The sequence below is a fragment of the Lutjanus erythropterus genome, chromosome 4, assembly GCF_056507025.1.
Source record: "Lutjanus erythropterus isolate fLutEry1 chromosome 4, fLutEry1.hap2, whole genome shotgun sequence".
Classification (NCBI taxonomy): domain Eukaryota; kingdom Metazoa; phylum Chordata; class Actinopteri; order Lutjaniformes; family Lutjanidae; genus Lutjanus; species Lutjanus erythropterus.
In genome coordinates, this window is record NC_139320.1 from 22,162,876 (window position 1) to 22,187,656 (window position 24,781).

Sequence of the window (24,781 nt, forward strand, 5' to 3'; positions counted from 1 at the left end):
CTAATTTAATGGTGTTCTATTTTTGCTTATTTAGACCAGGGTTTGATATTTTTTATTACAAAACATAAACAACAGGTGTGTGATGCTATTATTATTGTTATTATTATTATTATTATTATTATTATTATTATTATTATTAGCTACATTAAAGGAAAAAATAAATGAGGGATAATCGATATGATGTGTGTTGTTTTTAGTAATTGTATGCCAGCCTACCTGAAAATCAATATCCTCATTTTTTACATCTTTTATTTTGTTTCCAGACACAGGTTTGGTCGGACAAAGCAGTGATAAATATCCCTGTTGATCACTTGATTGATTACCTTGCTCAAAGGTCACGCGGGCGCTGGTAATTTCCTTGTGCCGGAGGCTCCCTTTTCACTTTTAGTCTGCCTCGACAACCCCCAGTACACATCGTGTTATTTTTTAACCCCTTAACAGCTGATATACTACTGCTGTATTACAGTAAAGCGCACCGAAAGAGCATTTCCTCACTTTAAACGACATTGAATTAGACTCGTTTGTCGTGCGTGTGAATTCAACGCAAAGTGAAAGAAGTGAGGCGATCTTTTAGTTTATATTTGCAACCGCGGGGGTCCCGAACCCAATTAATTTCTAATAATTACAATCCACGGGGCTGTGGGGATGTGTGCGCCGCTCCGGCCCGCCACCAGGTTCAGTGTATCATAATAAAATATGTATCGAAAAAAGTGCTTGAGAAGGGAGAAGAGACGAGGGGAGAGAAGAGTGAGTTATTGCGGTGAATGAAAACTGTTTCCATTTAGGCTAATTGAGCGCGCCGCCTCAAGCTCTCTCTCTCTCTCTCTCTCTCTCTCTCTCTCTCTCTCTCTCTCTCTCTCTCTCTCTCTCTCTCTCCCCCCGTGTGTGAGTGTGTGTGTTTGTGCTCACGCGCGGCGCGCCACCTTCCCAGGCACGGTGTATGGGCGCTACCCACTTAATAGCACCATTTATGTCATTACAGTAGAGGTAGAGTGAGGTACAACCACAATAAAATATCAGTATTAACCTCTCTTAACGCGCCCATTTAAATAAAGAATAGAGATGTCTCACTTTAGTTTAGTTTGGTCCACTTTTTAGACACGGAGCTACATCTTTAAAGGTATTAAAATTTAATGGGAAGATATCTTTGTGATTAAGTTGAGCGAAATACTTTTGGGGGTTTTGTTGGCTACATTTTGCATATAAGCGCATATTACCATATGGCATGCTTTGGTTTTTGGGGCTGACCAAAATGATTTTTTTCCCCCCCATCACATGGCATGATGTCACGACTTCAATCAGGTTCACTTTGGAATCGATATCTCGAGTTCACAACCCATTAAAGAGTTCATCTGCGAGGTCAGCATGATCTCATACGGATCTAATTAATTGCCAATTACTTTAATTATACGCTGTCTCTGTTTGGGGACAAACACCTTTATGTGTGGCTGCAATTTTACTGTAATTTTTTTTTTTTAGCAGTGAAACGCAAAGAATAGTAACAAGTCCTGATTTGCTGTTTTTGTATCTGGCTGGTACTCTATTTTGCTGATATATGACTCAGTATCTAAATATGCCTCTATAAAATGTTTATGTGATAACAGCAGACATGCAGTGATTTTTATTGACTTTTAGTGCCTGGATGGCATGCATTTATGAGTGTGGCCTTTTTCTTAAAAACCTGAACGAAAAAAAAAATGTTTCAAACATAATTTCCACCTACTGAGATGAAGGTTTGGACAAAAGTGTTTTTTTTCTCTCCTGATAGAAACGTTCTTCTACCAAGTGAAATCAAGTGAAGACATCCTTTTTCGAGCCTTCAGCAATTACCAAGTGATGAAACGTAGGCACTGCAACTGAAACGTCTCAAACAGGCATTAATACTGAGCACTTAACGTATTAATAATTGTCAGCACAAAGAGAAAGAGAGGGAGAAAAAAAAAACCTGGGCACTCTCATATTAGAGCTGTCAGTCGGGTGCCCAAGCGAGAGAGGGAGGGGGGAAGTTTTTCGTTCATTACCCAGTGCTCGCTATAATGGTCAAAACACAATTAAAATATATAAAATCTTTAATGACTACATCCAGCATTGGTAATTTAAGTGAACATTGATTAATGTGACTCCATTTAAAGAGAAAAGGTGCGCAGTGAGGATTGAGAATAAAGATCTTTATAATTAATGTCCTCGACGCTCCGTAGATCCGGGGTGCTGACTGCACTGCAAAAAATATCCATCTTATGAAGGCATTTCATTTAGTGCTCGTCTAAAAAAACTTTTTTTTTTCCTTTGGAAACACTGACATATCCCTATTGCACCTCGAAGATTAACTTTGTTTTGACTTTCCAGACGAGTTTTCTTCAACTCGGTTACTAATTCTGTTGCATTTTCCTGCCTTATTTCAGGGTTAGTGGCTCTTGTTTCGAGGTAAGTCCTGAAACAAGTCAAAACTGCACCGCGCGCATCTCAATTACAAAGTTTCCTCACGTGTTAAACAAACAACACGACTGATTCTGAGGCTTCAGCAGCGTCGGGACATTTTTTGCAGTGTGTGCCCCGCTTTCTCACTCAGTGATCGTTTGAAACTCTGACACGGAGAGGAGATGTCCACGATTCACACATCTTGACCAGATCAGGTTAATATCAAAGTGATAAATCGTCCCAAACTTTTTCTGGCACTTGCTGCCGGCAGATTTCGGGGCTGTGCGCATGTGCGAAGGTGTCCAGACTGACAATGCTGGAGAGATAGCGCGTTTGGATTGAGAAACCCAGAGAAAAAGGACAGAGAAAAAACAAAAAGGAGGAAAAAAGATCCAAGAAAAAATCCAAACAAACCCACGCCGAGAGACTGGCACCATGAGGTCCAAAGGCAGGGCACGGAAACTGGCCACGAGTAGGTGCAACATCCCTTTCTTTTTTCCTTTTCAAACATGCCATCTTATATACCTATAGACTGTCGCTGTTATCACTGCTCTTATTAAGAGTTTCTCTAACGATTTCATGTCCACCAGAGAACCATAATCCTCACTTTGACGTGTTAAGAGTGACAAAACGATGATATGGTCGCGAAGAAAAAAAAAAAAGAAACGCTGTCACACGAAGAGTGTAAACTTTAAAGTTTCGGGAGCGATGGAGGAACTTTGCAAGGCGTCCGCTCCTGTATTGGAATTACTGGTTGCATGTAGTGGGCGCTGTAGTGTACTGTAGCGCGTTGTAGGTGAAAATCCCACGTCCCGTGCATCGGCAGCTGTACTGTAATCGCTGCACAGTGCTGCTGCGGGGCTGCCGGTCACTTCAGTTTGCGGGGAGCAACTTGGAAAAGGCAGGTTGATGGAGAGAAATAAGGAGAAAGCGAGGATTTAGACAGGCATGGTAAATGTTTCAGGGAAGGGGGTCTGTTTGTGCGTTTGTGGCTCTGTTTGTGTGTATTAGTCATGCTCGTATTAATGCTTAATGCGTCTTGATTGTTAAATTACATGGCACTCTAAAAAAAAAACAAATTCAGACGTTGATGTTTTAATTCTTTTGATGCACGAATGTTGTAGTTTACGGAGTTTAGAGTCTGTGTAATTTGATTATTGCAGACGGCAGGCTCCTTACAAATAAACTTGCTAACAAAATTAATTTAGAATCAAATAATAACTTGAAGTAATCAATGAGTTTGATTAAATTAAGTATAATATAGAAACATTCTTGTCATTAAATCGATTTAATTACTCGGACGCAATCAACTGGAAGAATTTATGCAAGGAGATGATTGATATAGCTGCTCTGCATTCATTTACTACAATAAATTATCAAGAATGATATTGTTTTTAAACGCTGTTTCATTAGTCTTTTTTGTGAATTTCTGCGCTGTGTTGACTTTCATTTGAGATTTTAATCTTTCAATTGTCGAGGTTCAAACAGTAAAACGCACAGCATATATGTAGAATTGTGTTGCACATGTTTTTGGACGGAATTATGAAGAGAGGTCAAGTCCAGAAAGGCGACAGTTTCAAGGCGCAGGCCTGCAATAATTTGGTGCTCGCAGAAATTTTATATGAAAGACGTTATGATTTGCTTGAGAGTTTCAGTTAGTCCAGTGACCAGTGTTTGCATCTCGGTTTGCATATGGAAATCCTGTATTTTTGCATATAAAAACAGCTAAATAAAGTGAATAAAACATTAAAGTGTAATTCCTGCAAGCAGCATATATGGAGAAATTGTCACATAAATGTCTGCTTCATTAGTTCACTACAGAGTAAGTAAGAATGTTACTTTGTGATTCTGTTGAATGCTTCGAAAATAAGGAAATAGGTGCACACATTCACGCACAAACACACACCGTAATCATCATCATCCTCACCATCAACAGGAAATAAAGCACTTAATTTTCTTTGTATCGGCCTACAGGCTTCTCTTGACTGTGACACACAGACTTTGTTTTAGACAAATTTTTATTACCGCGTTTACAAAGGCTCACAAGCGGCAACAAGCAACAACTACATTAACTTCTCTACATCCTTGCAAACCATTAAAGCCAGTCTGAGAATATGGGATAATTTAACGATTGTTATTCTCGAGATGGAAGATGAAGATTTCAGCGTCTTCATTCAGAAATGGTGGTGGTGGTGGTGGTGGGGGGGGGGGGGGTGTTCTGGGTCCCCAGGAGAAGCGGGCCCGCTCTGGCCCCCAGCCAGGTCTGCACAGTGTCAACAGTGAATATTTAAATTCCCAGACCCCTCATAAGAGCTCTGCTGGTAAATGCGTTCAGTGTGTGCCTCCCCGCCTGTCCGGAGCAGTCGTGTTAAAACGGGCATGTACGGGGGCCTCCTCGCAGAACAGCCGTGTGATTAAAAAAAAAAAAAAAAGGGGGTGGATGTAATAGAGGAGGTGATGGAGAGGTGGTAAACGTAAGAGTGATTGATGGAGGTTGACTGATTAGTCCGCACGTCCAGATGTAATGCGGTGCGCCACAAAAACTCGCTTTTGCTTCCCAACTAAGTATAGCCAAGGCGTGCAGCAGGCCGCACCCCGCGGTGAATTGTGGGCTACAGAAAGATGGAAGAGGAGGAGCAGGGGGTTGATGATCCAAACTAGCCTGGCGTAGGCCTAATTAAAGGCCCACTTAGCATTTTTGTGTCCCAATAAAAACCTCTTGATTATAATGTGTTTAGAGGTCTTTGATAATTTGGTAATAATAATTACAAAGATAATTAATCTCACATAACCCGCCTAGGGTGACGCTGAATTAGGGCTGCAATTAATGATTATTTTCATTGGCAAATAATCTGTCGATTATTTTCTCGATTAATTGATTAGTTGTTTGATCTAGAAAATGTCAGAAAACGATGCAAAATGCTTATCAGGGTTTCCCAAACCTCAAGATGATGTCCTCAATTGTCTTGTTTTGTCCACAACAAAAAGTATTCACTTTACTCTCATATATATATAAAGCAGAAAATGTATATAAAGCAGAAAATATTGAATTAAAATTTACCTTATTTTCTTAAAAACACTAAAACTGGTTAATCAATTATCAAAATAGCTGGTGATTGATTTAATAGTTGACAACTAATCGATTAATCGTTGCAGCTGCATCTGTTTTACAGACTTGTAGAGTGTAAATTTTAATTCTGTCTTTTATGCTGGGTATAAAAACTTAGGCTAGAAATAAAGGAAAAGTTCCGTAAAAAAATGATTTGGAAGTTTAACAAGTGGCAATGGAGTATTCAAATCCAATTTGTGTCCCAAGACGCACACTTGATAACAATTTGTCACATTTACAATATTTTCTTAGCCATCACTCATACAAAGATGTGGCTCATCACTTCTTAGATGCACATCTGACAAATCGACACCCCCTGATTGGCACACGGGAAGTTGTGCGTTCATATGTGCGTGACATATAGAGAAAAGATGAGAGGCCTCGTTGTCCCTCTGTCTGTCTCTCTGTCTCTCTGTCTTTCAGCTCCTCTCCTCTCCTCTCCTCTCCTCTCCTCTCCTCTCTGCGGCTGAGGAAACGCGTCGTCCTCCTCACATTGTGCAATGGGCCATGCATCTCGCGTTTGTCTGGCGGAGCTCATTAAAACGGTTAATAGATCGGCCCATTTAAAAGGTGAGAGGGAGCGAGCCGGCGCAGGGAAAGTGAAATAGAGACCCCATTAAACAGCCCTTGTTGTCCCGGAGCGGTGCTCTGTGCCTGCGCTCCGCTTTGTGCCAAAGCCTGTATACAAATGTCCCATATCTCCTTTAGTAATGGACCGGGTCAAGAATCACTGAGGCCCACGGCAGAGGTTACTCCTCTCTGTTTTCTCTGCTTTGAACTTGTTTTCTAATGCAAATTAATCACCATATAGCCAGTCTATCTAATGATGTTTTCTTTTTTATTTTCATGAAGTCATATCAATTCATAGCCTACTATCAGTCAGTGCTCATAGGCACATCTTAAAACCAGGATAGGGCACATCACTTAAGTCAAGCACTTATTGAATTAAAAAAAAAAATAGAGTAATAGTCACTTTTTAAATGCTTAATTTTAGGACCTCAGTATAACATTCAAAACCTTGCAGCCTTTTTTGAGTTCATGTTATTAGAAATGCAACTCATAGTTTCATCACATATGATATTAAATTGATTCTTTTGACAACAATACAATATTTGCACATAGTAATATGACTTCAATTAAATAAAATTCAGGCTCTTTGTTTGTTATCAGACAATCTCATATGTCCATTTAACACATCCAGTTACAATTATGTCAACTCACAAACAGCAACTAAATTATAATTCAGCAGTTTTATAACTTAACTCTTTCAGGCATGTGTGGTGCAGACATGGCATGGGAATTTCAAAATAAAGGCATAGCTTTTTCTTTTTGCATAGATCATATTGGTTTGTTGAACATTGAATTGATATATCATTCCAGACTGATGTATCATTATACCCCTAGATGATTTAGCTTATAAATGGTATCTCTATATATGTAGGCAGTTGTGTGATATATGATAAATATCCCGATACGCATTTTCTCTAAAACAGTGGTTCTCAAGCTGGGAGGGGTTAGAGCCACTGCAGCAGGGACGTGGATGACAAGGAGAGAAATATAGAGTGAACAAGGCTGAATTAATATGATTTATGTTTATGTTTGCTATCATGCTGAGCTTTATTTCACTAAAATTCAACTCTAATCCCTTTTCATCAGATGCTTCTACAATTATTGTTAATGATTGATAATATTTGTTGAGTGGGAGGCATGAACTTTTTGTAGCTTCTGAAGGGAGGCATACTAGAAAACAATTGGTATAAAATAACATACCATATATTCTCAAATAATGCAAACATATGATGATTCTATAGAATATGATGCATTGATGCATTAAAAGCTGCTGAACATTTGTCAAACCAGGTGTAAAGCATACCATATTATCACATGCGTACACTTATACATATAGTTAGAGAGGCTGCAACTACTGATTCTTTTCATCATCGATTAATCTGTCAGTTATTTTGTCTATTAAGCTATTAGTTACCAGATCCATAAAATCTAAGAAAATTGTGAAAATGGAGATCATTGCTTCCCAGAGCTCAAGATGATGCCTTCAAATGCCTTGTTTCGTCCACGACTCCAAAGATATTCAGTTTACTGTCACAGAGGAGGAAAGAAATCAGAAAATGTTCACATTTAAGAAGATGGAATCAAAGAACTTTTACTTTTTGTTCTTAAAAAAAATAACTCAAACTGATTATTTGATTATCAGAATAGTTGGCAATTAATTCAACAGTTGACAAGTAATCAATTATCTAATTTTTGCACTTCTACACGTAGCTTTTGTGGGTGTATTAGTGGTGTTTTGAGGTACAAGTGTGTCTGTGCGTGCGTGTGTGTGCTTGGGTTTGGGGTGGCGGAGGGGCAGGTTGACTGTGACCCAGGTCCTCTCATCTATCAACGCCCCCATCTGTCTGACATGTCGTCCACTTTCCTCCCCTCTTACGATGGGAGTAGCTGCCCCCCTCTTAGAAAATGGCTCTTTTGGAAGGTCCCCGATGTTAATGAGTCGTCCAGGACTCGGTCTCAGGGCTGTAAACAGAGAGTTGATGAGGTTAGTGGTTTGTTTATGCACTGTTGTCACCCGTTTGAGGGATGGGCCCCTGTTCTGAGCGACTCGGGAGCTTCCAGGGCTCGTCATGGGTCCCCTCTCATGCCCTGTTGGCGGCCCTCCATGGCCTCAGGGGCTTCTGTCCCATCTCAACTCCCTCTTTTCCATCCACAGTCCCCGCTCTCCTTCATCTCTGTCCGTTATGTATGTGAGGAATTTCAGAAAGCATAGAAGCACACATGGTTTCTGAACGCTACCTCGGTGGCAGGTGAAACAGTGAGAGGGTGTAGTTTTGCTGTCATTGTGTGTGAGGCGGTAGTGTTTGTTTATTGATGGTGGTGTGTGTTGTTGGTGGGGTGGTGGTGGTGGTGGTGTGGTGCAGCGACCCAGACAGGGCAGTGTGGGAACACCAAGGGATGGATGGTAGGAGGGAGGGAGGGGAGGGTGGTGCGCAGCAACATGTCAAGCCTGGGAACCGTTGGGTGTTTACCACAGGGAAACCGTACCAACACAGAACAATGAGCGAGCCTTACCCCTTCTAAATAAAAAAAAGGCAGTTCTGCTTTCTTCTCCCCCCTAAAGGTCATGGAGTTAGAGATAGGGAGTCCACACAAAAGCCTCCAGTCTGTCGGCAGTCTGGTCTGGCCCAGTACGGTGCCAAGGCTGAGGTCATTATCAACAGACCAGTCCCAAGCTAAGCATATTTTTATAGATTGTGCTTGTGTGTGTGTGTTTGGAGGGGAGGTGAGCATGTGTGTATGTGCTTATTTGGACGAGCCGAGTGTGTGTGTGTGTGTGTGACTTTTAGTGCTCATGCACAAAACAAAGGCGCTCTGCAGAATATACGCCGTAGCCGTCAAACGTGTGACACGTCGCCATTTTCTCATCACAAATTGGTCTGAGATAAATGACATTTTGCTGAGTTGAAAACTTTAGCCAGACATCAAACTGATTTGTGTGTCGTTATGATGTCTGAGGAGTTATAATGTCAACAGATTGCTGATGGTGCGCTTCGCCCGGGCTATTAATGAGGCAGTGTGAAGTTAGCACTCCCTGGCGCGCTTTGAGAAGAGATGTCTGTTAGCTAATTAAAGAAACTCAATCATTTTATACTCCAATCAATTACCTGAAGCAGGTGGTAGAAACAGGGCCCGACACTCTGGCCTCATGTCTCACATCAGCTAACTACCCAAAGTCACTTTACTACATTGTTGAGTGCTTTTATGAGGAGGAAGGCTAAACAAGAGGCTTGATGTGACTTTATTCTTGCTGCCAATCTTTGTGTGCTGCACTTCAGTCTAGACTGCAGACATGATGTTATGTTTTCATGTCAGTTTACAGGCTGCATTGTGATCATTTTCCCTTTTTTCTCGAATTGGAATAAGTGGATTCACCAAACTGATTTATCAATTTCATCCCAGTTGCGCTTATTTTATGGCTCTTTATCTCATTTTGGATATGACTAAAGTTCTTTTGAATTAATTGTAAATAATTTCGTACTGGCGGTGGCATGCGTTCGCTTTTGGACATTCAATTTAATCACTGTTACTGAGTGTTGACAGAGAGAACAGTGCCTTTCTTTCACTCTTATACACTGGAGGGAGCACATAGCTATAAACAGGAATTACCCAACAATTGCTTTGTGAACGTGGTGATAACAGCGTGTTCCAGCACTGCTTGGGGATCTCCCTGGGTGGAGCAGGCTGGCCCGAGGGATGGAAGGAGTGAGTGAGCGAGGGAGGGAGAGGAGGAAAAGTCACTTCTGATTAAGAGGGGTAAAACGGGGGGATCGGGTCGTGCCCATCTGTACCCGAAAAGGGAGGACAGCGCAGATGCAGTCAGGTGTGTATGTGTTTGTGTGCTATGTGTGTGCGATTCCTGTACACCTTTCATCTCGACCACAACAAGCCCCCCACTCTCCTCCCCGAAGCTCATTAAGCGGTGACCCCTGGCCCCCGCAGGACGGGAGAGATGAGGGTAGGAGATGTGATCAAAGCTTGAACCTTCCTGATGAAGTCTTCACTGCACCACATTCACCTGAATGGATGTGACAGCAGCTGTCCTGCCTGTTGCTGCGGTGCTGAAACAGTGACAGTTACAGTGAGCGACACAATGAGGAGAAGTCACGGCAAGCTGTGAATTCATTATTAATTCATAGCACAGTGTTTAGAGATAGTAAGCTTGAAGTAAAATTGGATTTAAAAATATATATTGTCCTGTGAAACATTTGTACAACACAGACAATGTAGAAATGTTGGTGAGAAGTTGAAGGAGAACCAAACTTCTCAAATGTCTTTTCAGACTTTGTCCAAACTCAGTTTTTGAGGAGTAGATCATCTTTCCACTGCATCATCAACATTGGAAACTAGTTATAGTTAAAGTGGGGGTGCAGTATTAGTGTCAAGAGGAGGTATGATGTATGATGTTTTTTCTATTGTGGTGACAAAATGTTGAAAAATAATACCCTACCCTCTATTTACCCACATACATAATATTTTGCATTTTGTCGCCTGGCTGTTACCAAAGTAACTTCCTGGTTTGCTGCCTCCTGTTTGGTGCACCTACCTTTCAATAATATAAAGCATGTTTGATTTTGTTGTAATTATTGATCCAAACTTGATCAAATGTTTAAAGATAGTGAAGATGATCAGAAGTAGGGATGCAAAAGGATGTTTGCTCCCCCCTTGTCTAAAAGTGGGGGTGCAGCTGCTCCACTTGGCCTATTGCTCAGGCGCCTGTGATTATCTGTTCACCTCACTGTTCCACTCTCAATCCCATGTCTGAGAAAAGGAAACACCATGTCCCTGTCCTCAGAGATCTGTGTTGATGACTTCCCCCCTGTGTATGTGTGTGTCCATATTGACCGTGCACCTTCTGCGTGTACTCACAAGTGTTGTTGGTCAGTCAGGGTCGCAGCAGAGGAAAGAATGCGGCTGAGGAAAAGGAATGCAGGGCTGATTAGCGCTCCTTACCTGTAAGTGAACTGGACGTGCCGGCGTGTGATGAGACCGAGGAAACAAGGGAACAATAGGACAGTAGAGATTCCTTTCCACACCGCATTCCAGCGATCCTGCAGCCGGGGCCCCCTGCTCAGAGCTTTGATGAACCTTTCTCGCGGCTTCCTGGGATTGTCGCTCCTCCACAAACACAAAAACATAAAGCAGTCGGTGAGCGGGGCCAGGGAAGAGAGAGCACGGCCCTCTTCAGGATGTCCTGTTTTGATTAGCGTTAGCATCCTAAATGCACCATAGAAATATTATTCTAACACGGAGAAGAGCTTAGTGGTGACACATCCACTTCTTTCCACTCTGTGACCTCTGGGGTCAGATCCACTACAATGAGCCAGGAATCAAAGAGGTGCTCCTCACTCACTGATCTGACTGAGGAAATCATGTGAGGAAAACAAGGCGATAAAACGATAGGGTGAGCTTTCAGCGCCTGTCAACAGGTGGAAGCTTGTCAGGCTGGTGCTTTTTTGAATTTTCCAAGAAGTACCTGACAATTTTCTAGAATTAATATGTCAATAACATATTGTTGCTGTCTATAAAAAATGTAACTGTTGTTTTTGATTGTTTTTATTGGGATGAGAGGAAGTGATGAGTGGCAGAGCTGGTTTTCAGAAATGCTTCCTTATGCGAGAATGAGCAATCTAATTCAAATTAGAAGCGTGTGTCGGTTTCTGAAAGAGATATTTAATTTATGGTTATTCCCTAGTTGGGAATCATACATGTTTTTTCCGCCTTGTGATGCATTTTTTTTTAACACATTACCAGCTTCTATAACTGTTTGAGGGATAGTTCAGATTTTTTGATGTAGGCTTGTATGAGGTACTGCGATTAGTGTCTTAGCTCCAGCAGAGGCCGGCCAGCACACCTCCAGTTTGAACAACCAGAGAGGAGATGCTGAGCAGTGTACTGCTGGGGACAGGGTCAGCAGCAAAATGTATTTTAGTTAAAAAAAAAATAATAATATTGGTTTAAGTTCATAGATTTAGAATATTTTCTAAATACTTTACTTTTGCCTTTTCTGATGGGAAGCTGCTGTTTGCTCCCATCAAGTCAACCAAACTCCATCAGCCATTTTACCTAAAATTAATGATTTGGCCTGTCGAGTTTGGTTGGTTTGGAGAGAGCGACATTGGACTTTTTTTTTTTTTTGAAATTTTTTTGGTGGACTTCTTTTTTAAATGGCTAAAATACTTTTTGTTGGCAACCATATTCACAGCAGTTCATTGCTTAGTTTTTGTGCAGGTGCTTTCCTAACTGAGGTTAAGCCACACGTAATACACAGACTACTGATCCAAATAATAATAATAATAATCCAAACTATCCCTTTAAGCAGTTATTCACAAGTCATTCTTTTATGAGACACAGGCAACTAAGGTTTAAAGCACTTAAACAGAGCAGCCAAACAGAAATAAATTAAATTATGATTGTGAGTTGATTTCAGTTGGCTGAAATTCTTAATTAACTGACAGTATTTTCCTTTAAGTAAGTACTTTAGTTGTGTACTTTGAGCAGCAGCTGTTACACACAGTGTCCTCTTTCAGCAGCCCGCACTACATCTTTTCTGTCTCCTGTGGAATCAGAGAGCAGTGAAGCATTGCAGCATGGTTTGTTGTTTTGCTGGTGCTCGAGGGCTTTAGTTTGACAGGAGGGCACCACTTTGTTCACCTCAGTGTCCAGAAGGGACCCCTACGGGCCTCGGCGGCCTGGACGTCTCTGTCAGGGCTGTGGCAGGACTGGGGCAATGGGGGGCCCCGCTGCTCACTGGGTCAGTGGACAAGCTAATCGATTTTATCTCCGTTTCACACACCACGCCAAACCCCTACTGGCCTGATATTCACATGTTCACTGTTCAGAGGATTATGCTCCCTCCATCTTCTTTTTTTTTTCTCTCCTTCTCTCTCTCTCTCCCACCACATTTCTTGTATTTCACATTTGTGTTTCTTCTGCTGTGTTTTGTCTACATCTCTTTCACTCTTTATCTCCCTCCCTCGCTCCATCCCTCTTTCTCCCCCTCGTTTTAAATTTAGCCTCCATGCCCGTCTCGGCGTTGGCGCTCCCCCTGAGGGAGGCCGTCGGGCGGGCGGGCGGAGGAGCCCTTGTTTTCTCGGCCATTCCTCTGGATGAAGCGTAGGAACAAGGGAATGAAAGCTTTGGGAAAGGTCTGGAAACTTCCCATTCATCAGTGTAAGGAGATACTGCGCTGACAGTTAGCAGACGGCCAGCCAAGTACAACACGGGACAGCCGCGTGGGCCCGCAGCGCTCGGCTCAACAGACAGACAGAGCGAGACCAGACCAAACACCCCACTCATCTCTGTTCGAGGAAATAACATGTGTTAGCATTTTAGGCATTTATTCTGATTCTCCTGCGCTGAGTGACTCTCAAGTGCGAACAGTAGAATAAGTGAATGATTACGGGTGCAATCATAACTAATAAAGTAATAAAGAAGAGCAGGGAGTAACAAAGTACAGCACTGCAGACAAATAATCATTACATGCTGTCATTTAAGCAGTGGAGCAAACTGTGGTTGGTTCAGTTGTTTTCTGATTTGGCGAAATTGGCAACTTTTTCTACTTTTCAAGGTCCTAAAAGTGAATTGTGTGCTCTATTCTTGTGTAGTAGTGTTATAAATTGTTATCACCATTAATTTGTTCAGTATTTTGTGTAGGATCCTACATATACACTCAACATTTTCATCCTTACTAATATAGAGGGGCAAAGTCCTCCTTCCAGTAGACTACCATGGGAAAAAATATGAACGGTAGTCTATGGTGAGAGACAGACTTTTTAAAATCGTGTTTGAATTGTGCCACGAATAACACATGATGTTACTCAAGAAAGTTGCAGTTTTTCATAAAGCTGTTGACATATTAGACTGTCAAAATATGTAATTAGAGAGACCATGCTCCCAAAAGTTACACAAATGAATTTCTCCATCCAAAAGCTAATATTAGCCACTGAAGCTATGATGCCTGTGTGTTTTTGTACATGGATGTAGTCCCACAGGCAATCAAAAGCGCAGCTCCAATACTGACCACTACTACGCAGACTCTAGCTCCAAATGATATCACCAGTACAAGACCGCAACCCTCGGTTCTGGGATGTTTTAGCTTAAGTTCTGTACAGTGACAGGCAGTGCAGCTGTGGGGTCCATCTTCAGGTAAGATAATGTTACAAAGGACAGCAATATTTGAGTTGATGATCAATTGTGCGAGGCAAGGGATGTAGATCACTGAGCACTTTCATACAAAACTAAGACAAACATACCGGAAGCTGTGACATTCACGTGTTGTAAAATTATCTTTTAAATTTCACAGACATCATGTGTAATTCGTAGCACAATTCAAAAATTATTTGTCTGCTGCTGTTGACTACTGTTCATATTTTTTTCAGAAATAAAGTCCCATTGGAAATGCCAGAAGGGGAGGGATTAAGCCTTTCTATTGATTGACTTTTTTCTTGTCCTTTTAGCCCCTCTCACCGTCCCCTCCCATCAGCCACTGCAGCATGGCAGAAAGCATGCATACCCTCAGGGGGAGTATTACATGTATGAAAGCAAAGATTTATATGCACCCATAAACACATGCACCTACAGATGTTTGAATATTTATCAGTCCTTTGGACACAACACACTCACATGCATACACGGACATGTACCTGTGTGAGCTGAGCTGGGATGGGACAGTGCGTCAGTGGGGCAGTGCAGGGTGGGACATTGCAGGTGTGAGTCTGTGTCTCTCTGCCCAGCCATTAATCGCTGCCATCTGACAGTTCAATCTGCGAGGGGCCGAGCGGAGCAGCCGGCTGGTTACCAGGGCAGGTCATTACTGAGCACGGAGGCAGCCAATCGCATCAGCGATCAATGACAAAGGCCGTAGAGGGGGAGAGTGCAAAAAGTAGAGGGTTGAGAAAGATAGAGGGTGAGGGAGGCGATGGAGATGTAGGCATGAAGGGAGGGGAGAGGAGAGGTACGGCAGGATAAAGGTAGTTATGCTGCTGAAGGTCAGTTCTTGGTTGTGGAGTGGATGACAAACAGGCTGTCAGCTGCCAGGAGATGGAGATATCCATCCGATGCTGCACAACTAAAAAATATGGCCTCTTGCACGTGCGCGCACATAAATGCACACAGAAACAGTCATTGCCATAGCAGCTTGATTGAGAATGCAGCAGGGGAATTTAGTGTGAGCTATTGTTTTATGAATTCCATATACAAGGTGTTGGCAGACTGTGCCGCCCTTTTAGTGGTCAGTTCGGGCTGCGCTGTAGTAAAAGTAATGACTGGCTGTGAATAAAAAAAAATCAGTTCATGAAAAACGCCACAACTCCCCCGTGGCACCGCCTCTGCTGCCCACCGCTGTTACCACGGGAACAGCTGCCACGGCGAGGTCCATCCAGCGGTGTTTACCCAGTCCCGAGAAGTCAAACACGCTCTCCCTCAAACAGAAGGAATTTCGTACGCTTTACAACATTTATCATATTTCATAACCCAGCGAAAGTCATTTTCGCTTTATCAGCCATGTTTTTCTTCAAACTTTTATTGTTTTGAATATTGACAGGGGGATTAATTGATGTTATGGGTGACATTATTTGGCCAGGGCTCTGATAAAACAACAGGGAGATCTCTCTTTGCTCCCCAGAGGCTTAGAATAGCAGAACTGCTCGTTTATCCTGCACTATCTCTCAGCAGATCCACTGACACACACACATACACACACACACGCACGCACACATACACACAGACAGGCCATCCCAGCTTGGACACCACTGAGTGATGATGAGTCATTATAGAGAGTGTGCCCTTCGACCTCCTCCAGTCTTTATGGATCACTCTCTGGCAGAATCATATTCCCTAATGCCAAGTTCCTGTCCATCTGCCTGCCTGTCTGTCAGACACTCAGGCCCCTTTAGTCTCTCTCTCCCATACTCTCTCTGTCTCCCCTGAGTTTCACACACCAGTTCATCCCAGACATCTCTGTCTCTGTTTATTTTAATAACAAACAGGAAAAATATCTCCTTTTCCCATTACCAAATGTTTGAATTTGATAGTTTTCATGTATTCCATGGTGAGAATAATGGACATAAGTGATGATTTGTTCTACGATTAACTCGAGAAGGGCTTCAATAGTTGTCTGTTATCCAAGGGTGTGGTAGTTTGGAGGATTAATTATATCTCTGCATTCTAACCTACCATGTACTTCAATGTTGAGATTGGCATGCAGCAACACTTTAGTTGAATTCACAGTAATCCAATACATCTCTTTGCATGTAAGTGTTTTCTCCCCACATCTATTTCCTCGCTTGCATACGATCGTTCGTGGTAATTCCTCAGTGCGCAGAGGAGCAGAGCAGCGAAGGAAAGCAGAGGAGTCAGTTTGGATTTCTATACATCCTCCTCTCTTTTTCTATGTTGCTTTGTTAATCCAATACTACCTCTCTGCCAAGGGTATTCTGTGCAGATCAGGCTGCTAATATGTTTTTTGTTGGCGCTAGCATTTGATCCTTCTCTCAACAAATGCAATTTGTCTGGCCTGATTTGATCAGTTGCAACAGCGTAGTTGCGTGCAGGCAGGAGCAGGTAAACCCTCCGCACGATGGGAGTTAAAATGTTTTTGCGTCTACGAGAGGGGAAACTCTATTACAGGTGTCCTGGACCACGGGGCCCCACTGGCTCTGATGAAATGCTCTTTGGGTGTTAATTCAATTCTGATTTCGCCCAGCCTAGAGAGCAGCCATCTCTAGGGTTTTAAAACTGGCTCTGAAAGGCAAAAAAACAAAGTCTGGTTCTAAACCGTACAATTACAATGGTGGAAACTTTGAAGGACACTTCCTGATGTAACGTAGTAATCTCCCATGGGACACCAGAGAATGCTGCTGTATAATTTTGGTAATGTTTTTGTGAAATAAGTATTGTTAAATGTGTGCGTAGTGCATGTCACTGGTAAAGTGGTACAGCTGCACAGCTAATCACATTGTATATCTTTGATATGGAACATACTGTGTAACACTATAGCAAGCAGGCATAAACAAACATGAAAGCTGCTAAAACAGGAAAACATGACTGTTTGACTGAAATATAAGGCTTTCTGTTAAGAGTAGAGTTGAGGAATCCATGGGGCCAGCAAGATTCTGTTTCTGTGACAAAAACATGCTTGATTTGACAACCAGCTAAAATCATTTGCTGTCTATGGTGCCAAAATCCATTACTGACAAAGCTGGGCTTTCACATCTTGTACTAGAGGTGCTAGGTCAACAGCACCGATAACACAAGAAAAACAATACCTTCCAAACAAAGTTGAAACAATTACAGCATGATATCTGGTACTTTCTCTGCGGCTGTATAATCACAACTGTGAGTGATAGCCACCACTAACCCATAATTCACTTTCACCACCAGTCGTGGGACTTTACTAGTAGGATTGTTCTGCTACCGGCATTGAAAAATGCCTCCGGTACAGCCTAAAATACGGGATTGGGTATCGGTGAGTATGCAAGTCTATGCTTCGATCTGACACCACGTAATGTATTAGCCCCTAAACAACAAATTTTATATAATAAATGGAGGAGAGAAATGCTAGCTTTATCTTGGCATCAGATTGCATTGCAAAGTCTGCATAATTGTAACCAGCTCATTGTAGACAGAATATCTCTGGAGTCTCTGTCAGGAGGAAGGACAATCCAGTGGATTGTGTCTTGGTAAAGCTAAAGTCAACCCTGCAAACCCAGCTAACAAAGTCACTGGCTGCCTGATCAACGGTGAGAAGACTGCTTGAGCTTGTCTTTCTTTTGTGATGGTGAACTGAATTGGACTGACGTGTTCTGGCGTTATGGAGAAAACAGAATGGATCTTTACTGACTGGACTGAACTTTTTTTTTTAAACACTGGTATTGGATCACAGATATTGGTCTAGTACTTGGTATCAGCCAGTATGCAAAGTTCAGATATCAGGAAGGACAAAATGGTGTTGGAACATCTTTAATCTAGATGCATCATTTATTTTTAACATTTAAAATGTGTCACACATGTCTAGATATTTCATCTTTTTATGTTTTTGTAGTGACTCTTGCTATATTATGGTTTTACCACTTGCTAGAATTAGAGAAAAGTCTTGTTGTCAACAGGACTTTGTTTATAGGAGCATCCTAACAATTTGTTGTATTCATTGGACAAAGAGATTTTTTGGAAATTTCAAACTTTATTTTGTGATAACTCATATTAAAGGCAAAATTCACCAGTTGTCCCCAGATTTACACACCACTGAAAATACAGCTGGCCCTGCAAAACAAGTGACCCATTTCAGCCCCTTAAGGGTTCAGAGACATAGGTTGCATGCTAGCTGTCGCACCGTCAGCCAGCCCAGAGCCCTGCAGATCAAATACAGGTATGATTTATGTCCCCTGTCCCAGCCTTCACACTGCATGTTCTCCTGCATCGGAGCTTTTGGCCAAACCCAACTGCAGCAGTAATTTGTCTCCTTACATGTGTAGGAGGTGAGGGCCGAAGGTCAGTGAAATGAAAATGACCAGACCTGACTTAATTGTTGTATCTATTTGTGGCTCAAGACAGGATGTCTGTTTGAATGTCTATCTGTCTATTTGTTCATCTGTCTCGCTTCTGTCTTGGCGCCGTGTTTTGTGTCAGTGGGTCGAGACCCTCTGGCTGCAGTCAGCCATTATGGGCACTGATCTGATCCAGCAGGAGTTCAGGGTTTACTAAAGAGATCTGCCTAAGCCAGATAGTATCACTATCACAACATACAGCCTGATGGAAAAGTCTCTGCTTTCTCTGGTCCTTAATAACTTCCTGATTTATATGGGCCTCAGAGCACCATACAAAAAAATTAGAACACTGGTTAGTGAGAAATTATCATTAGGTCTTGCTTGTATTTTTATTTAAAAGCTGTAAAGTTTAACAAATACACTAATGTTTCAGATATGATGCTTGGACACCTTTTTGGCTCAAGTTTCCTCGCCAGCTCGGCACATCTGACAAGGTTAAGCCAGTAAATTGTGGAGAGAAATGCTTCCTGTGTGTGTGATTACATTTATCATGTATAATTAGGAAGTTCTGTTCTGTCTATACTTGATGACCTTTGACCCTGGGTGTGACAGTTGTAAGCTGGTGTTGCCAGACACCCAAATGTGCTGTCCAGGTCGCACTACTCCACGAAGTCTGGTTTCCGCTGCTGGATTGAGTGTCTTAAATTGGCTTTTCTTCTAAGCATTTTGAAATGAGAAACTTCTCTGTGATTCCTTTTTTCACAGCAAAGATTCATCTTTTGTACCACAATCTTAGATAAAATGAGCGATACTAAAATTAAATTTTGTGCATATGTATATTAGCACTTTGCTTAATATGCAATACTTTACATAGTTATTGAAAAAAACTTTAAAGAAACTCCATTCAAACACTTCACAACACATTATTGAACCATGTCATGCACACAGGAGTGAGTATTATTATGTATTAAACAGGGTTGTGGCTGTAAATGTTGTTAAAAGAGGTTTCTTTTTACATTACAGATGAGCATGTGGAAGAATAAAAAGTGATTTCTTTTTTTCCCAGTTTCATTTTGAAAGGCTAATGCAATAATGTTTAATAGAGGTGGGAATCACCAGAAGCCCTGCAAAATTATCACAGTACTTCAGTCACAATACAATATTTCTGCAGTTTTAAACATTTTGCCGTACACTGAGAACTGAGATAACACATATTGCAATTTATTGATATTAACTGCTTTTTTCAATGCAGTTATGTCCCCAGTGGAAATCTTTGTCTCATTTATCTAATAAGATAAAGTTTTCACTCTGTTGTACTCATTTAAATCATTTTAAATGCAGCAAAAGTGGACAGTCAAACAGCTTGACTGACAGACCAGTCCTGCTAACTGTGCTAACCTGACCAGAAAAAAACTCAACACCATCAAGTGGACTGAAAAAGCAGCTGGTTTTATTATTCTAGTACCAAAGTTTAATTATTTAGTTTATTGATTCATTTGCAATATTAATTATTTATATAAGAAAAGATTTATGCTTGCCTAACCAGTGTAGCAATACAATATTGCCATGCAAAATATTGCTATACTACACTGTGTCATTTTTTTCGCCTTCACCCTAAATGTTCAATGATGTTCAAGCATCTGTACAGCAGAGAATTGCTGTATTTGTTTCCACCATTGTCTCTGCAGCAAGGTTACAGTACAGTGCTATAGGTGTACTCCAGTGACTTTAAATGTTCTGCACTTAGAGTCTTTTTCACATTAAGACATTAACAAAGGTTTGATGATGTAGTGAAGTAGCGGGGGATTATCTACGTGAAAATCTATGTAACATGACCCAGAGACATTTTGACATTGTAATATAGAAATGTTACATATTATTGCTTTAACCAACCTTTTACTTGGTCAATAATGAAACTGCCATAACCTGCATGCAGAAGCAGCATCAGCAGTGTGAAACCTTGGTCCTCAGGCCCCCAGTAAAACGTTTTCTTCATTTGTTGATGCATGTGTGAAACATTGCAAACTTCATGTATGTGTTGCCTGGGCTATAGTTTTCTAATGATTGAAACTCTCCTCTAAATCTTTTGTCTTTCTTCCTTCCTTTGCTTTCTTTTCTTTGTCATCTAACTCTCCTTTTGTCCATTGCTCTGTCATTTGTTCTTCCTTTTCCTTTGCTGTTGTACCTTTTTTTTGTGTTATAATTCCCACCTATTATTTCTGTCCTGAGCCCTCATTAGTCATGTCGCTGTCAGCCGCCAGCTGCAGACACACACACACACACACACACACACACACACACACACACACACACACACACACACACACACACACACACACAACCGCACATATTTGCACATGCACAGGTATGGAAGTCATCAAGGCAAGGTCAAAGGTCTGCCTCATTACCCAGCTCCAGTGAAAACTTTTGCTGTGTTTTATGCACTGGTATCAAAAAGCAGGGGGAGGGAAATGAGGGGAGGAAGATGGGGGGCCAAGGAAGAAGCAAGATACTAAAGACTGATGTGACTTCAGGAGTAAGAGAAGAGATGATGAGGGAAAGACAGGAAGAGCTCATCTTCATCTTGGCTGAGTCTACTCCAATCTGTACCTGTAAACCAGATCGATATAATCCAGTCAGGAGATTGGAAACTGCGGTTAGGTGGATGGTTTGGGTTTTGAGGAAAGGGGGGGTGAATTGAGCTCACCCTGCCCTCACCACAGATGCTGCTGGCGGCATACATGACTGGTGTTTCCTGACGTTAAACACAACATCTCTAAATAAAGTCATTAGGAGCAGTCCAACAGAAGCCCATTCATTCATCCTCTTCTGCTCACACGCGCACACACAGACATACACATACAGTGTGGAGACGGCGTGCATGCATGGGACATGATACGCTGACATGTGACAGAAAGCAAAGCAGGCGTGTGTGTGTGCATGTTCAAGTTCAGCTCCAGAGGTCAGAGAGGTATGTGTGTGAGTGTGTGTGTGTGTGTGTGTGTGTGTGAGAGAGTGCGTGTGTGTCGGGGTGTCAGCTGCGAGCAGTCAGGGGGACACTGGTGATGCAGACTGACACGGGACATAAACACTTAGTAGTATAGTGAAGGGGCCCATTGTCTCAATCGCCGCCATGTCAGTCCCTCTGTGTAATGGAACGGGCTGTCTCTGTATGTTTGTCTAATTGCCCAATCTGTCTCTCTGTCTGTCTCTCTTCTGATATGTCTATCTCACTGCTTGACTGTGTCCTCCTTTCCCTCTTTCACTTTGCTTCTTTTCTATCTATATATTCACTTGCATTTTAGGCAAGAAGCAGATCTTATCCCAAAAGTTGCTGGATGATCTGCAAATTCATGGATGGCTGTGTCAGTTTCTTGAGTGTGTGTGCTGTTCACACGTTTTTCTGTCAAGTCATGAGAGTTAGTATTTATTTAGACTGCAGAGTTAAGCAAAATATTACTCATACTTGTTTCCTAGAAGCAAAAAAAAGGTTTGTTGGGTAAACACCAAAAAATGTGATATCATCATGATTTTTTTTTTGTTTTTAGTGAAATGAAAATTGTGATGAACATATGGTCATTCCCACTAATTGTTAATCATTTCACAATTACAATATCTGCCAAAGTAATCATGATATGATGTTTATGTTACCATGTTGTGCAGTCAAAGTATTTATGATGCACGATGGGTGTCTCAGCAAACCTTATGTTAAGGTGTAACTTCACCTCCAGATTTGAGCCTAACCTGCTGCATAGTTTTGAAAAATGCTAAAAGTTAGGCAATGGGTTGAGAGGGGGGGCGTGGTGGGGGTGCATGAGACACCCACTGTATGGGGCTTGGCCTCTTGGCTGTGACACCAACCGGAGAGACTGACTGATCACTGCTTAGTGTAGCAGTTACGGCTAGTAGTCAGAGCTAACCAACCATTGGCGGCTGCTATCAGACTCTCTGTGTCTGCAGAGAAGAGTTAAAAGTACATCTGTGGCCCTTTTTGTTTCTGTGTTGTACTTGTGCTGTAGCTAGCTGTGTTATAGCTAGCTGAGCTAATGCTAGTGGCTCAAAGAAGCTCTGTGGTGTGTGTGAGTCTGCAGTGAGGGTCAGTACATACATTCATGGGGTCATTATCAAGGGAAAGAATGCAGCCTGGTGGAACTTCTACAGCGATCAAAAGTGACAAAATTGAAAATAACTATGCGGACGATTAGCAAAAAATAGTGTAAACAATGATCAGCATATATTTGAAAATGAGCATAGTCCACTCAGGAGCTGGGAGAATGGGTAGTCCAACTCTGATTAGAGGGTGTTAACTTTCTATTTTTATAAAACAAAAAAAAATCTCATGGTGCAGATTCGTCCCAAATGGTTGACTCCCAGCATTGGCTTTGCAAATGTTCTGGGCGAATTCCCAACCCATGATGTGCAGATTTTTAGGAAGAAATGTTAATTTTAAAATCAGCATTGATGTGTTTCATCGCAGTACACTATTATAGTTTAGTTTACAGCTAAAAAACAATTGTACAGTACCTCGTTAAAAGAGAATGAACTGTATATTTGCATGTGATAGCAATACGGAAAAAGAAATAAAACAGTAGGCATGAATAAGAAAAAGACAGACATTAATGTTTAAAAAGGGACACAGTTTTGGATTTTGGATTACAAGAAGTGTCATAGTTAGTGGCAGGTGGGATTGTTAACAAGTCCAGTGGTAGAGAACATGCAAGGGAGTTATTAGTTGTGGGATTTCAGAGCTGTAGCTGAGCCCAGAAAGGAGGTAAAGGTGTGTGGAGGATATGAGATCTTTGGGGTCGAGGTGCTGGGACTGTGATGAGGTGTGTGAGATTAATGGGAGTAAAGTTGTAAAGAGAGGGGAGGCAAGTAAGGGTGAGGTGCTGAAGACATGCCGGTTAGCTGTTAAGGATTTGTGTCTGTGTGTGTGTGTCTGTGTGCACATTCGTACCGTCTGACTGTTGAATTTTTAGCGATGTTGTCACCTGAATTTTGACTCGAGATCCTTAACCCGACGTCCTGTAACATCAACTTCAAACCCCACTGTGTAATCTGAAAAATGTACGGTTGTCAAATCCTTACTGGACTGTTTTATGCATTCTCCAGTAAGATTTCAGTCAATGGCTGGAATTCATAAAAGAGACAGAGAGACAGAAAGTATTAGGATGTCAAACCTGAGGATTTTTACAGGCAAATATGGAGGTGTTTAGAGAAGACCAGAGTTCATCCACGTCTCTCGGCTGTTTTATGTGCTTGCTGCCACTCTCCATCTCAACACACAGCAGCTAGCACCTTCTTTCTTTTGTGACTGAAATACTGGTTCATATTATATGGATAAAGTCATTATTTAAAAAAAATTACTATAGATTTATGAATACACATTTAAAGCAAACCGGAATATGTTTTATATTTTAGATTATTCAGATATTTTAGATTATGGAAAGGTTTTCCAACAGTCTTGAAGGAGTTCCCAGAAGTGTTGAGAACTTGTTGGCTGTTTTGCCTTCGCTCTGTGGTCCGACTCATCCCAAACCATCTCAGTTGGGTTTAGGTCAGGTGGTTGTGGAGGCCCGGTCATCTGACGCAGCACTTCATCATTCCTTTGCTGGGGCGGTCCTCATGAGAACCAGTTTCATCAGAGCATTTGACAGTTTTTGCGACTGCACTTGAGGATACATTCAAAGTTCTTGAAATCTTACGGACTGACTGACAGACCTTCATGTCTTAAAGTAATGATGGACTGTCATTTCTCTTTCTCCCTACGTCTGCACAACACAACTGATGGTCTCAAACACATTAAGAAGGCAAGAAATTCCACTTTTTTACACTTTTTAGTTAACTACATAATTCCATATGTGTTCCTTCATAGTTTTGATGTCTTCAGTATGAATCTACAGTGTACTTAGACTTACTTAGACTAATGTTTTGGTCCCCCTTTTATTTTCCTTCCTCGCACAGTTACCAGCTAGAGTTACTGGCACTGCCATGTTTAGAAACGGAGAGGCATATAGAGGGCTAAACTGTAGTAATAATCCAATTAGAGTAATAAGTAGCCCAGTGATTGACACTTCAGTCAAACACTGAAGGGGTTTTTACGGGCATGTCTCTTGAAGGACGTGTTTCCGTATGTTGGCCTCCTGTTCACACACACACACACACACACACACACACACATACACACACACACACACAC

General features: G+C 41.7%; 1 protein-coding gene across 12 annotated transcripts in view; it reads left to right on the plus strand.

Moving 5' to 3' along the window:
- Nucleotides 1-2,564: 2,564 nt before the first annotated feature.
- mecom (MDS1 and EVI1 complex locus) overlaps nt 2,565-24,781 on the plus strand; it is a 180,181-nt gene continuing 157,964 nt past the window's right edge. For 11 of the 12 annotated variants that reach the window (XM_084717334.1, XM_084717341.1, XM_084717335.1 and 8 more), the window contains exon 1: nt 2,565-2,890. In XM_084717334.1, the coding sequence (XP_084573460.1) occupies nt 2,854-2,890 (37 nt within the window). In that variant the 5' untranslated portion in view covers nt 2,565-2,853. The remainder of the gene's footprint in view (nt 2,891-24,781) is intronic. The other variant, XM_084717339.1, reaches the window with a different exon arrangement.